Raw genomic sequence first — 13787 nt, 5'->3', positions numbered from 1 at the left:
AAGACGTTAGGCCAAGTACTTAATCTCTCTCAGACTCTCTTCCTGTTCTGTCAAACAGAATAAAAAACGTCCCCTCCCTGCCTTATTAGGTGGCATAAGGACTGATACTCATGGGTGTGGAAAATGATAGCCCCATCCCTAGTGTTTCAGGGGAAATCCTGAAGGCAGCCAAGGGTCTAGAGAGTATTTCCGGGAGAGTGGTAAGGCCTCCTGGTCCAAAATGAAGCATGAGAAACTCACTGCACTGACTTCTTCAGAGACAGTGTCACGGGGACCGGCAAATCCCGGCTCCACCTCTCAGGTTCCCCAGCAGGTCCCACCCTCTGTGGGGAGGCTGGTCATGGAGCCTAGGTAACAACTGGCTTTTTTATATAGCTTTTTAGTTGTTCTAAAGTTTACAATATGTGTCTTAACTTACCACCTTTACTTTGAAGTGCTTCATGTGTAAGAATTTTTCAACAGCGTGTTTCCCTTTTATCCCTCCTATCCTTTGTGCCGTCGTTGCATGTTTGCTTTTACATATGTTATAAATAACACAATATAGTTTTTTTAGCCTTTTTCCTTTCTTTGCTTCAGTTTGGATAGTTTCCATGGCTGATTGTTCAAGGCCACTAATCTTCTATGAGTTAGTTGCATACTGTGAAATTTTTATCTCAAATATTATATTTCCATCTCTAGACATTCTGTTCTGTTCTTTTTTATATCTTCCATGTCTTTGCTCGTTATGTTCATGTTTTCCTTTAATTTCTTGAAAATATTTTAAATAGGTATTTCTAAAGTCATTGTTAATTCCATCACCTCTGTCACTTCTGAGTCTGCTTCCATTGACTGATTTTTCTCCTTGTTGTGCATCACACCTTGCTTCTTTGCATAGCTGGGAATTTTGTATTGGGTGCCGGACATTAAAAAATATTGTTAAGTGTCTGATTCTGTTGTCCTGATTTAAACAGTATTGGACTTTATTCTATCAGGAAATTAAGTTACTCGTGGGTCAGCTCAATTTTTTAAAGCAAATTTTTAAGCTTTGTCAGGGTGGGTCTAAAGTAGCTTTTACTCTGGGGCTGGTTTAGACCTACTACTATGGCATGAGCCTTCTAGGGTCTCTGCTGAGTGATCTAGCTGTTCAACAAGGACTCTCCACTCTGCCTGGTCAGAACTCACACATCTCCCAGCCTTGAGTGAGGTTTGGGAAGTGTTCACCTTATAAGCTCCCTGATGCCTCTTCCTTGCTGAGCCCTTGCAATCTCTCCCTATTCAGCCAAAGACTGAGGAGACCCCTATTCATATATCTAGTGATTGCTCCCTCTCTGTAGATTTCTCTCCCTGGTACTCTGCCCCTCAAATTCCAGCCATCTCAGGCTTCCTGAACTTTGAGCGTTGTCTCATCAACTCAGATCTGTGCTCTCCTTGGGTTCTCCCTCCCTGCGCTAAGAGCTGGTAAATGCCTCCAGGTGGAAAGCCGAGGCAATCACAAGGCTACCATATTTGTTTCCCTTGTCTCCTGGATCACAGAATAATCACAGTTATTCTCTTGTGTCTGAAAGTTCTTGTTTCTTATATTTTGTCCAATTTTCTGATTGTTTACAGTGGGAACTAGCAATTTCCTTTAAGATCCCTCTGGGATGCATCAATGATCCAGGCTACATGTACACTCCCTCCAGAAACTTGTACAGAAATGGATTTAGGGTTAATAAAAACTCCATGAAAAGTCACAAGGGTCATTCTGATCTGCTTCTTAGAGAAACCCAGGATAAAGACTCACAACCCAGTATTAAGTCAAATTTTACAACAGGAATTGTTAGTGTCCATCAACTGATGGATGGATAAATAAAATGTGGCATATCCATACAATGGAATATAACTGGGCAATAAAAAGAAATGAAGTCCAGGGATGCCTGTGTGGGTCAGTCAGTTGAACATCTTACTCTTAATCTCACCTCAGTTCTTGATTTCAGGGTTGTGAATTCAAGCCCCGCATTGGGCTCCACACTGGACATGAAGCCTACTAGAAAGAAAGAAAGAAAGAAAGAAAGAAAGAAAGAAAGAAAGAAAGAAAGAAAGAAAGAAAGAAAGAAAGGAAGGAAGGAAGGAAGGAAGGAAGGAAGGAAGGAAGGAAGGAAGAAAGAAAGGAAGGGGAAGGAAGGAAGGAAGGAAGGAAGGAGAGGGAGGGTGAAAGAGAGAGAGAGGGAGGGAGGAAGGAAGCCAGGAAGGAAGGGAAGGAAGGAAAGAAAGAGAAAGAGAGAGAGAGAGAGAGAGAGAGAGAGAGAGAGAAGAAAGAGAAAGAAAGAAAGAAAGAAAGAAATGAAGTACTGAAAAATGCTGTACCATGATGAAATGATGAATCTTGAAAACATTATGCTAAATGAAAGAAGCTTATCACAAAAGACCATGTGTTATATGATTCCATTTATATGATATGTCTAGAATAGACAAATCTATAGAAACAGAATACAGATTAGTGATTGCTTACTGTGAGGTGGGGGGGTGAGTGGAGATTACTAATAGGTACAGAGTATCTTTTTGGTGGGGGGACAAAAATTAGACTAGTGATCATTGTTGAACTATGCGAATATACCAAAAAACATTGACTTGCACACTTTAAATGGGTGGATTGAATGGTATGCGAGTTATGTCTCAGTAAAACTGTTTTTAAAAAAAGAATTGTTAGTGATTTTCTTCTGTACTGAAGGTAATGAAGGAATGGAAAAGTGCCATGTTGATGTGGAAATCTCAGCTCTCATATTGATGTATGTACATACCATAAGTAGTATTTAATTGCGAACTGGAAAATGTGGCCAGAGAAGAATTTACACAGTTTTCTTGGGGGAGGTGGTGGCCACTGTTGGGTGTTAGTCTCAAAATCCATTCAGTCTTTCCTCGTTACTTCAGCTATAGGAGAACTCTTGCAACGTTTAGGTTTTATCCCCTCTTTCTAGCTTTTTCCCCTACCTGGAACCTGGTCAGCAGTAAGCCCATACAGAGTGACTGCTCTCTGCAGGGAGAAGGGACATCAGGACATGTCTAGCCTTAACCTTGACCTCGGAGGAGTCTGAGAACAGGAGAGCAGAGAGTATCGCGTGGCCTCTGAGAACTGATGGCACTTTTGTGTCCTCCATGTCACTCTTCAGAGCCACCAGAATAAGGGTGACACGGTAGTTCAATCCCAGCCAGGGATGGAAGAGTAGGCACCCTCCTTCTGTTGGTTTTTCTGTTGTCAGAGATGACGACGGTTCATTTAAGTGAGTCCTCTTTCCTTCAAGCACTGTGAGTTTTCTGCAAAAAAAAATTATCATTCATTTGCAGGCTTCTTGCCGGGGTCTTCATCAATGTACTTCTAAGTGGAAATTTAAGTTAAGACCCTGAGCTTTGCTTAAAAATACCAATAGCTAACACTTACTGAGTTCTTCGTGTGTGCCCCTCCTGTTCTAAGCACTTTCAAGTATTATCAGCACCTTGCCAACTGATATCACAACTGCTGTCACTATAAATAGGGAGTGTAAAGACACTACGTTTCTTTTTGCCACTACTCTGTTTCAGCTTAATTTCAGTAGGTTCTTCCTTCAGATTTTATGGTACTGATGCAGCAGGTCAGTAATTCAGCATCCGGGTCGGACCCAGTCCTCAGCCAGCAAAGCCAGGAGGTTGGCCCCGGGGGCTTCACGCACCTGGCATTCTTGATGCCAAGTGAGGACAGTGCACTCATCAGATGTGTGTGTGGTTTTTCTCTCTAGGATCATCCACGAAGATGGCTTCTCTGGAGAAGACGTGAAACAGTACAAGCCTGTTGTCTACAGCAACACCATCCAGTCCCTGGCAGCCATCGTCCGGGCCATGGATACTTTGGGCATCGAATATGGTGACAAAGAGAGAAAGGTAGGCCACGGGGCCCATGGGCACCTCAGGGAGGGAGGCTGTGCTCTTTGCAACATCGGCTACCTCCCAGGAACAGGAAGAGACTGCTGTGTGTGATAGAGAAGGCTAGTCGCCAGCCTAAGCCAGTGTATCAGTCGGCCTGGCAAATACAGTCAAACAGGGGCTTAGGTGATGGGCACACCTCCCAAGCAAAGTCGCCAGCAAAGGCAGCAGACACAGAATTTGTTTATTTTGCATATGACAAAGGGTTGGTGACTGTCCTAAATTGGAACTCCTACAACACACAACATTGTGCGAGTACTTGCCCTTGGGCAATGAACTTGAACAGAAAAAGCATTTCTCAAACCAAACAAGCACTACCTGAGCACCGTCTCCCCTCCTTAGGAGAACTGTGCTTGCCTTCTTGGGAGTGGGGGGCAGCCATTTGAATTGACTCTCTTTCCTCCTTTACACCTCATTCTTCCAGGTGAGTCTGAGGACCTAAGAGGCTCTCCTTCCTGTAGGAAGTTGATGTCCTGAAATAGGGGTTGTTGGGTTTTTTTTGAACGTTTTATTTAAATTGCAGTTAGTTAACATACACTGTAATCCTGGTTTCAGGTGTACAATTTAGTGATTCAATGCTTATAGACAAGGAACTGTTTTTCAGTTGAGTTTCCAGGTGTCTGATAAGTGGTGAATGGAATAAGTGCATAAAAGCCTCTTATTTGCAAACATGTGCATTAACTGTAAGACTGAACCATATACAGCTATCCTTGGCAAAGCTAAATAAAACAGAGGAAGGGAAAGAAGGAAAACAGCCTTAGAGAATTCTATCCACCAGTGGCTCTTTGTGCCCTGGGGGGTCGTGAATCCCAGCAATCCTTTCCCTGTGTCCTGGAAGGTGGAGAAGGGAAGGTGGGGAGGTCTTTGAGCGCCTGGGCCCCACACTGGAGCCTCTGGATGGAGAGAATTAATCTCTGATTACTGTGTGATTCAGTAGTGTGCTACGTACATATCCTGTCTTTGCTAAAAATCATCTCCCTCACAGAGGAAAACTATCCTCGTCTGGTAAGTAATCTGTGGCCGACAGCTTTACATGTAAAATTCAATAATTTACACACAAAATTCTAATTCCATAGGGCAGACTCATCCCAGCTCAGGCATTGGCTCCTCCTCCACAGGGGTATTTGGTGCCTGAGGGTGTGTTGAAGGCCAGCCCTGGACAGGGACGACTGGTGCTGGCAGGAGGGCCGGGTCCCCGCCCCCTGCTCCTCTGAGGGGCCAAGTCCAGCAGTGGTTCTGCAAAGGAGGCACTTCCCACCAGGGGGACCTGCTTTGGTTTCTGTCATAGAACCAGGGCCTGTGGAAAGAGTGGCAATGCTAGGTCTTCAGTCCTGTTTCCGTGACGCATGAACTGATGGCTTTCAGCGAGCCGGGCACGGTGCTGGCTGCCGGGGCTTCAGGAATGAGCACAGAGTGGGTGGTGCCCCAAGAAACCAGGCAGTCAGCGCATACCTACTCAGAGCATCAGAATTAGCCAAGATGGCTATAGGGCTCCATTGGTGTTAATAATAATGGCCACAGTGGTAATTGACGAGCTGTCACTTACTGAGCACTCCTAGCTGCCAGGTGCTGTGTTAAGCATCTTCTATACATTAACTCATTTTCATTAACTCAGGCATTAAAGCCCAGGGCAGGAAATGCCTGGTGTGATCTTTAGACAAGGACAGGCCACAGGCCTCTTGGCCAAAGAGAGAGCAAGGTGCCCAAATCTCTGTTAACCAAATGACAGCTACAGTACAGAAGGCCCATGTGCCCACAGCACATGCCCTCCACACTTACATGCACACACATATGCACGGCCCGTGAGATCTCCCAAGGGTATGTGTGTTCACTGCCATGCCTGCCTCCCAACCAGCTTTTCCTCCCCAAAATTCTCCTGCCCTGATTAAAACCCAGACAAGTCATTGTGACTTTGGAATGCTTTTCTCCTTCAGTTCTGAAAGCTCTACTTATTCCTGTGGAATTTTTTTTTCTCCGTTTTATTACCCTGAACAGAGATTGCTTGGGAATTGGGAGGAATACGATATATCAAGGACTTATGCCAGGGGCCCCTGGGGCCTCTGGGGCTGTGTCTCCTCTGTGACACAAGACAAGACAGTCCTCACGTAGGAGGGCAGGGAAGGTGCCAGTGCAAAGAGAGACCAGGACCAGAGCGGGGCTGCCCTGGAGAGTCCATTGGACACGGTACGGTCGGAGCCCAGTCCTGTCATAGGTGGCACCATGGCAGGTGCCTGACCCATCCCTAAGGCAACTCAGGCTCCTCAGGCACAATCCTTCTGGCTGACAAAGGCCTCCAGGCCCATGGGCACCTCCTCCCTTTGTTATATCACCTGTGGGGAGCAGAAAAGAAAAGTTGACCCAAGACTCAGGCCAAAGTGAGCCAGGCAGCCAGAGAAGGTGTTTTCTGGAAGCACGCCAGCATGGATTTGCAGTCTGGGAAGCTGAGTGCAGGGATCCCTACACATTAATCTGGGTGGGGGTATGGGAGCAGCTACTTCAGACAGTTTCCCCTGAATCTGGAAGGGACATTTGTGATGAAACTTGGCTATGAGAAAGAGACAGCCATGGGAGCAGAAGGGGACAAAGATTCCAAACAAGCACGAAGGTCCTGACAGAGGAGTGAGCCTGGCATGTTGGAAGACAGAAAGCCTGAACTGCACCCTGGGAGAGCGGCAGGGCCCTGGGGTATTGGAATCTTCCAGTCAGGTCTACCTACAGCCAGCCAGTTGGTGGTTCCCAGATGCCCTGACCCCAGATGCTGGATCTCCAATCTCTTTCCTCTCTCAGGACCCCAGGGGCTGCCCACCTGGAGAGTCTGCTGTTTGGATGTTGTGAGAACTGCCCAATGCAGAGCAGACCCAGATTTGTGTTTTGGCCTCTAAAGACTCCCTCACTCTCTTGGCTTCCCCACCTCTGCCCTCCTCCCCCAACCCATCATGGATTATCTAGAGGAAGACAGCCCCATATCCAGAGCCTCCTTGGGCCAGCCAGCTTTGCACTCTCCATACAGAGAAGCATCTAGAAGCTTCCTTGCTGTACCTCATTAGAACAGGTGTTCCTGACTTCTCTTGGCAGCTGGTTCACCACCTACCCTGGCCCCCCAGTGGAGGGAGGAGTGATTGGTTTCTCTTTCAGCTTCTCTGTCATGTAGACACCCCAGGCCATATGATTGTGCATGAGCCCACTCCTGAAAGAGCCTCTACCTGGGACAAGTAACAGGGATCCCCCTACATCAATCTGGGGCTTCTACCTCCCATGCCCCAGCCACAGAAGACCACAGAAGCCCACAGAGGGGCCACAGGGGGTATCTTTGGCCCCTCCCCAAAGATACCACACACTCCCATGCCTCCAGGCCTTGTCTTAGGCCATACCCTGTGCTCCCAATGCCCTCCCTTCTCTTCCTCCTAGAATTCCTCCTGTTGACTGAGAACCAGCTTAGCTCCCTTCTCTTCTGTGAAGGCTTTCCCTTCCTTCCCCTTGACAGTGAAACTCAGCTCAAGTCTTTCTCTCCATCGAGCATTTACTCACCCACCAATATGAAAATTGGTTGTGTTACTGTTTCCTTAGAAACATGACCCTTGCTCTCTAGGGTGTTCAAAACCCATTTGAGCAGCTAATGAAAGCGGGGAGCCTTCCTGTCTGTCCCATGCACACATCTGGGAAATTTGGCCTATAATTTCAGGGGGCTCTGGAACTCATAAAGCCCACGAGGGGAGCCTAGAATAAGAAATCCCTCATAATTTCGGGTCCTTCTGCACAAGGCTTGTGTCATTCCATCTTTCGGTCCCCTCCTCACCCATAAAAACCTGCACAGTGCTCAGAATATTGTAGGTCTTCAGAACAATCCCTTGAGTAGAATGACATTTCTAACTTTCTCCGTTGTCAGAGAAAAAAGGGGAAGTACCTGTAATTCGTTACTGAATGAACAGATGTTGGTTGGGTATGTACTGTGGGTAAAGGCTTTGTGTTAAGTGCTGTGTGAGGATTTGGAGGCATGTGAGACAGAGCCTTTAAGGAACTGATCTCGTTGGAAGACAGGGTTCACAAGCTGAATGGCTGGGCCATCATGAGGTTTGGGAGGTCAGGGAAACCTTCTCGGGGAAGAGAGTCTGGCACAGACCTTGAAGCAGGGGTGTGGCTTGATGGAGACTGAGGTGGGTAAGGAAAGGGACTCGAAGCAGCAGGAAGAACAGGAGTAAAGGCAGTGGGTTGGTAGCTACCAAAACAGATCTGATGGACAGGGGAGGCCAGTGGCCAGAACAGAGGTTAGGATACTGCAAGGTGTGGGAGAGTTAGAAGATGCAGTTAGTTAGGTCCAGATCCGGGAGGCCTTGGAAAGTGCACCGAGGAGTTTGGGTTTTATCCTATTGGGAGCAGGCAGCTTTTGATAGATTTTGAGTTGGGGAGGGATGAAAGTGGGTTTTTAAGGAAGCTCTCATGATGGCTCCTGTGCGAGCAGAGGGTAGAGGGAGGGGGAGGCACGCTGGGGTGGGAGGTCTCTATGGGGGTTGGAAAGGAAGGGCAGCCAGAGGGGTGTGTGGTGATGAGGGGAAGAAAGGGGCCTGGGATTGAGAAGGCTATTGGGGCAGAAGGGCACAGACCAGAAAACCGGCTGACCAGGAACAAGGCGAAACCTTGGCAGCAAAGTCTCAGGTGGGGCTGGGCTGGGCCCTGTGTGCTAAGTCTCCTTGGAACTCATGGGCTACCTACTACCTGCTACCCAGCGGGAGTGATCAGCAAGTACATAGATCAGAGAACTGAAGCCTTAGGAACTAAAGATGCTGATACTAGTGGCTTCCAATCTGTAAATTCCAGGTCCCAGTTTACACGATTTACATTAATTATCTAATCCTAACACTAGCTACCTGTGCAGAGGGTGCTATGGTTATCCCTACTTTACAAGTGAAAAAAAAATTAGAGAGGCTCAGTGACTTGCCCCAGGTCATGCAGGCAAAATAGGTGCATATTTAATCTAGCTGGGAACCCTGTTGAAGCTGTAATCCATGTGGCTCAGGTCCAGAGCCACTTAAACAGGCACAGCACAACCAGGCAAAACATCTTTAAAAAAATCTCGTTCTTTATCCTAAGTCTCTCTAAAAGTATGCAAAGGGACCCAAAGGGTAACTCTTGCTGCTTTTCTCAGACGTCCTTTTCTATCCTCCTCATGCCTGCCCCACCTCCACTCTCTCTCTTGAGCTGCTGGCCCCCCAAATTCTGCAGATACCCTTCTCTCCCCGCAGCTTTCCCTCTCTTGGCCTCTTCTTCTCGCTCCCCCACCTTTTCTCTGGTTCCTTCTCCTCCTCTCTGCCTCTAAGAGGTCCCCTCTCTTCCTCTCCTCTCCCCCTTTTCTCCATCTGTTTCTAGGCTTCTTCTTCCTCGCCCTCCACTTCTCCTTCTCCCCCTCCCTCCTCCTCCCTCCTCCCCCACTCCTGCTCCCTGCCCCCCTTTTCTTCCCTCACTCTCGACCTCCCTCCTTCCTCACCCCCAGCTCATTATCATGTAAATTGTCTTAACCTTTGGAGCAGCCTCTCTCCTCCCTGTGCTTCTGCGTGCTCAGCCCAGGGCCTACATCTGCATCACAAAAGCAGAGAAACTTGGGCAGAACTGGCCTGGACTCCTTGGAAGAAAGGATGAGGGGGAAAGACAATTACAGGATTAGAAGGTTCACTTGGACCGATGAGGGGATGGAGAAGCAATCCCATGTTAACAGATTTTATCACCTGCACATATAAACGTACATAGCATTTATGTGCATATCCGTGTATACTTACATATGTAACATACCTTGTAAACTAGTGGGGCAGGAGGAAGAAGTAATGCCTTGAGCTTGTAGGAGGCTTTATCCAGTTGAAAATACTCTCGTTTTCATTTGTTCACCCTTTGTACATGTGCTTATTTCTCTCATTAAATTATAAACCCCCTGAGGACAGAGTACAGGTCTTGCGTACGGTGCCTGACACAAGAAGTGTTGGATACTATGTTCATATCCCAGCCGTACCACCAGCTCTATGGCCCTGGGTAAAATATTCAGCCTCCTCAACACTCAGTGTTGCTGTCTCTAAAATGGGCATAATCCTAATACCTTCTTCATTCATCTGCTGTAAAATTAAATGAGATAATGCATGCCAAGTGCTAAGGAGAGGGCCTGACGCAGAGTTCTCAGTGCATAAATAAGTCTTGTTCTTTTGTTTGTTTAAAATTATCGATAAAATCTTGATAAATGATCCTGATAGCAATCTAGTGAGGAATGGGCACAGTTGTATCTGCATTTTGCATGTTAGAAACAGAGGCACAGGTACTTAGTTGAGCTGTGCAGGGTCACTGACCTAAACAGGACTAAAGACTGGTGCTAGCAGGAATTGCCGCCTGGGGCTCTTCTGTTCCACCAAGGGGCTTCATTAGAACTGCCCCCCACCAACCTGAGATAATGGCAGCTCTTTGGGGAGGCAGAATCAAATTTCACACTTGGTTTCCAGAATGTCATCAGATCTCCTCTGGTAAAAGAAATCTTGACATTTAAGTCACACCGTGGAGCTCAGAACCCTATCTTTTTTTTTTTTAATCAGGAAAATATTGTGGCCTTGTCTCCATGACATAGCACGGTTCACCCTTGTAGTTTGCTTGAATTCTGAAACGGACGAAAACAAGGATGCTCTGTGGCCTGTGTTCTGCCTGAGTTCCCTGGGGCCTGGAGAAAGCTCAGTGGTGGTTGTCAGATCTGATGGGGGCTGGGGGAGGCACAGATGAAGGCCTCCATGTGCCGGTGCCCAAACCTGAGGCCAGGAAGAGGCTTCTGCTGGGAGCAGCCAGAATGCCTGTCACGTGCTGCGCACGAGGCTCCCTGGCTATCCCAGCCCAACTCTGTCCGCCCTGCTCTGACCTTTTGCCTGCCCAGATCAAAAGAGCTGGAAACTCCTCCATTTAAGACCATCTAATTCTACTGCTCCATTTTGCAGATGGGGCAAAATAGACCCCATCTGGCCCAAACAGGAAAGGGACCTACTCAGGGGATGATGTGGCAGACCCAGGACTAGAACTTCAAGTTTCCGGAGTCACGGTTCACTTCTCTTTCCATCTGACCAGTCTGCCTCAAATTACCCAGCCAATGGGAGGCCTCATTTTCTTTCATTCGGTTGGCCAGTTAGTCATTTCACAAACGCTTACGGAGAACTCGCTTCCTGGCTGACCACGCATAGGGCGGCGGGGTTGGATACAAAGATAAAAAGAGGTAGGGCTCTCAAGCTTGGGTGGAGATCCTGTTCCTCAGATGAGAAGGTAGACTTCTTGATTTTTAAGACTTCCTACAGCTCTGACATTCCAGCTCTACGTGACTCAGTGCAGCCAGGTCAGCTCCTTCCCTGTAGTCTAAAACCACCTCAGGCTCCAGGTTTGGGACAGACACTAAGCCCTGCCATAAGGAGCCCCACATCTGGCTGCTGAGACCTTGGCCCAGGGCAGCAGCACCAGTCTCGTCCATCTGCGTGTTCCCCCCATCATTGTGTTCAGTACACAGCAGGGGCCAGTGGATAGCTGAGCTCGTGAGTGATTCCATTCATCCAGCAGGTGTTCTGAGGCCAAGTGCTGGGCTAGGTGCTAGGGATATGCTTGTGAACCGGACAGACACAGCCCCTGCCCTGAGCAGACACACCCGTGGAGGAGGGAATGAAAGATACAGAACACACTTATTTTCATGCCTTCTTGATCTCAGTGTTGAGGGCAAAGGTGGCTGGAGCAGCCTCCTGCATTGCCCCATTTATTTGTCCATGCAGGAACTCATGTAGCGGTGGGTCAGACCCAGTCCCTACCCCCAAAGGGCACAGGCAAGGAGGGCAGACACTTCCATAGAGAGCGTTTTTTATTTTCATGAAAGTGCAGCGAGATGAGCCCTGAGGTGGGTAATGATGATGGAGATAATAACAGTGATCTATCAGTGGGTTGTCTGAAGATTAAATGACTCAGAAAGTGTGTGCTCTTAGAGCAGGGCCTTGCACACAGTAGGTGCTCAGGAGAGGTTAATTAACATCAGGATTGTGTGCCTTAAAGCAAAGTGACAGCTATTATAGTTTTCAAAGGTTGCTTCTGCCTGGCAGGTGAAGGGGAGCAGGGAGCCAGGCCTTCTGAGCAGAGGGTGGTGGGAGCTAAATAAAGGTATGTGAAAGGGGCCTGAGAACTGGCATAGGGGAAGTACTGCTTTTGCTTAGTTTCTGTCCTGTTGTCACTTATCCGTCCTGGGGAAACGGTAGGAAAGTCGGAGCAGGCTTGAAGAAGTCACTTCACGCACGATTGGCATTTAAGGAAGAGGTGCCACTGAGGGGAAGACAAGGTTTCTCATCTGAGCTTTGGCGATTCCTAAGGGCGATGGTCGAAAACCTTTTTCTGAATCTTGATGAAATGCTAAGCCATTCCCTCTTTTAGTAAGTCTAGTGTTGAAAACACAGCAGGGTTTTTGCTGGTTGATAGAGGATCACACTGGGTCTCTGGGTCCTCCCTGTGAACATTCAGACGCTGTGGTCCAGGCCCAGAAATGAAGGACATTCTTACAGGAGGTTGGGCTCAATCTGCTGCCCCAGGGCATTCTGAAGAACTTGCCTTCTGGATGGACTACATTGCTGGGAAAACAGTTTACCTGGGGGAAAGCCCACATTCTTCCTGCCCTGAGGCCTTTGACCCGGAGACAACAGGCCGGATGTGAACACACTCCCTGAGCTGGTTCTTGAAGAACCAGGAGACTGCCATTAGAGTCAGGGACGTGTTGTACGCATTGGATTTCAGGTGGTCGCGCTCTTAAGTGTAATCGGTCAGTGCTTTCCCCTTGAGCGAGCCACTCCAAGCTTCACTGTGCACGTTAGCATGTATTTGGCAGCAAGGAAAAGAACAGCCAGCCAACAGCGTCCTAAACCATAGGAACAGCCATCGTTTCCTGGAGAGGGAGGCCCAAGAGTCGGCAGGCCCAGGGCCGTCCAGGAGGCTGCGCAGCCCGGCTTCTTACCCGGCATTGGCCTAGCAGTCAGGGAACTAGAGGAAGCAAAACCGTGGCCTTTTTTGCCACTCTAGTGGGACATACAGGCAGGAGAGGAGGGCAGTTTGGGGATAGTACCAGGCACCGCGTGTGGACTGCCGGGAATTAGGCCAGCATGTGCAGGTGGGTGTGCTGAGGTGATGGGGGTGGCAGCGGGGGTGCCCTGGTGGATGGGGACTCCAAGGTGAACTGTCTTTCCGGGCAGTGTCAGAGGTGGCTCGTAGTTTCTTCTCTGGTTTTTGCCTCTGTTTCCCCACTTTCTTAGTTTCCTCAGGCTGGCATAACAAAAATACCGCAGACTTAAACAACAGAAATTTGTGTCTCACCATTCTGGGGGTTGGGAAGGCCAGGATCACAGATCAGACCGTCTCCTGGCTTCTGATTGTGTCCTCACGTGGCAGAAGGGATGAGGGAGCTCTGTGGACTCATTTCTGTGAGGGGGGCTCTGCCCTCATGACCTCATCTCCTCTCAGAGACCTTCCTCCTAATACCATTTCACAGGAATTTGCAGAGGGGCAGGGACACAGACATTCAGTCTATGGCACCCATGGTGGCTCAGAAGGTTGATGTCCCAAGGGGCACCAGAGACAAGAAAGCAGCTGGTGGCGGGTGATTCCTGCCAGGGCAAAGCTGGAGGAAGAAGTCCTGAGGAGGAAGTTCAGTCCAGCTGATCCTGGGTCAGGGCTCCCTGGGCAGAGCACAGCAGTCAGGCCCCCTCAGCCCCACCGTTCCCCAACACCCCAACTTCTCTGTCTCATCGGGTGTTGTCGAGGCCACAGCCAGCCCCAGCCCCCATCTGGCCCCCCCGACATCCCCTCCAAGGCATGCCAATTGAGGGGTATTAAGGCTGAGC

General features: G+C 48.5%; 1 protein-coding gene across 2 annotated transcripts in view; it reads left to right on the top strand.

The window, feature by feature from the left end:
- GNAO1 (G protein subunit alpha o1) overlaps positions 1-13787 on the top strand; it is a 170751-nt gene that overhangs the window by 81746 nt on the left and 75218 nt on the right. For both annotated transcript variants that reach the window (XM_027044512.2, XM_027044513.2), the window contains exon 3: positions 3732-3873. In XM_027044512.2, the coding sequence (XP_026900313.1) occupies positions 3732-3873 (142 nt within the window). The remainder of the gene's footprint in view (positions 1-3731; positions 3874-13787) is intronic.

This window comes from Acinonyx jubatus, chromosome E2 (genome assembly GCF_027475565.1).
Source record: "Acinonyx jubatus isolate Ajub_Pintada_27869175 chromosome E2, VMU_Ajub_asm_v1.0, whole genome shotgun sequence".
Lineage (NCBI taxonomy): Eukaryota > Metazoa > Chordata > Mammalia > Carnivora > Felidae > Acinonyx > Acinonyx jubatus.
Note: the sequence above shows the minus strand (reverse complement) of the source record. Positions and strands in the feature narration are given on the sequence as shown.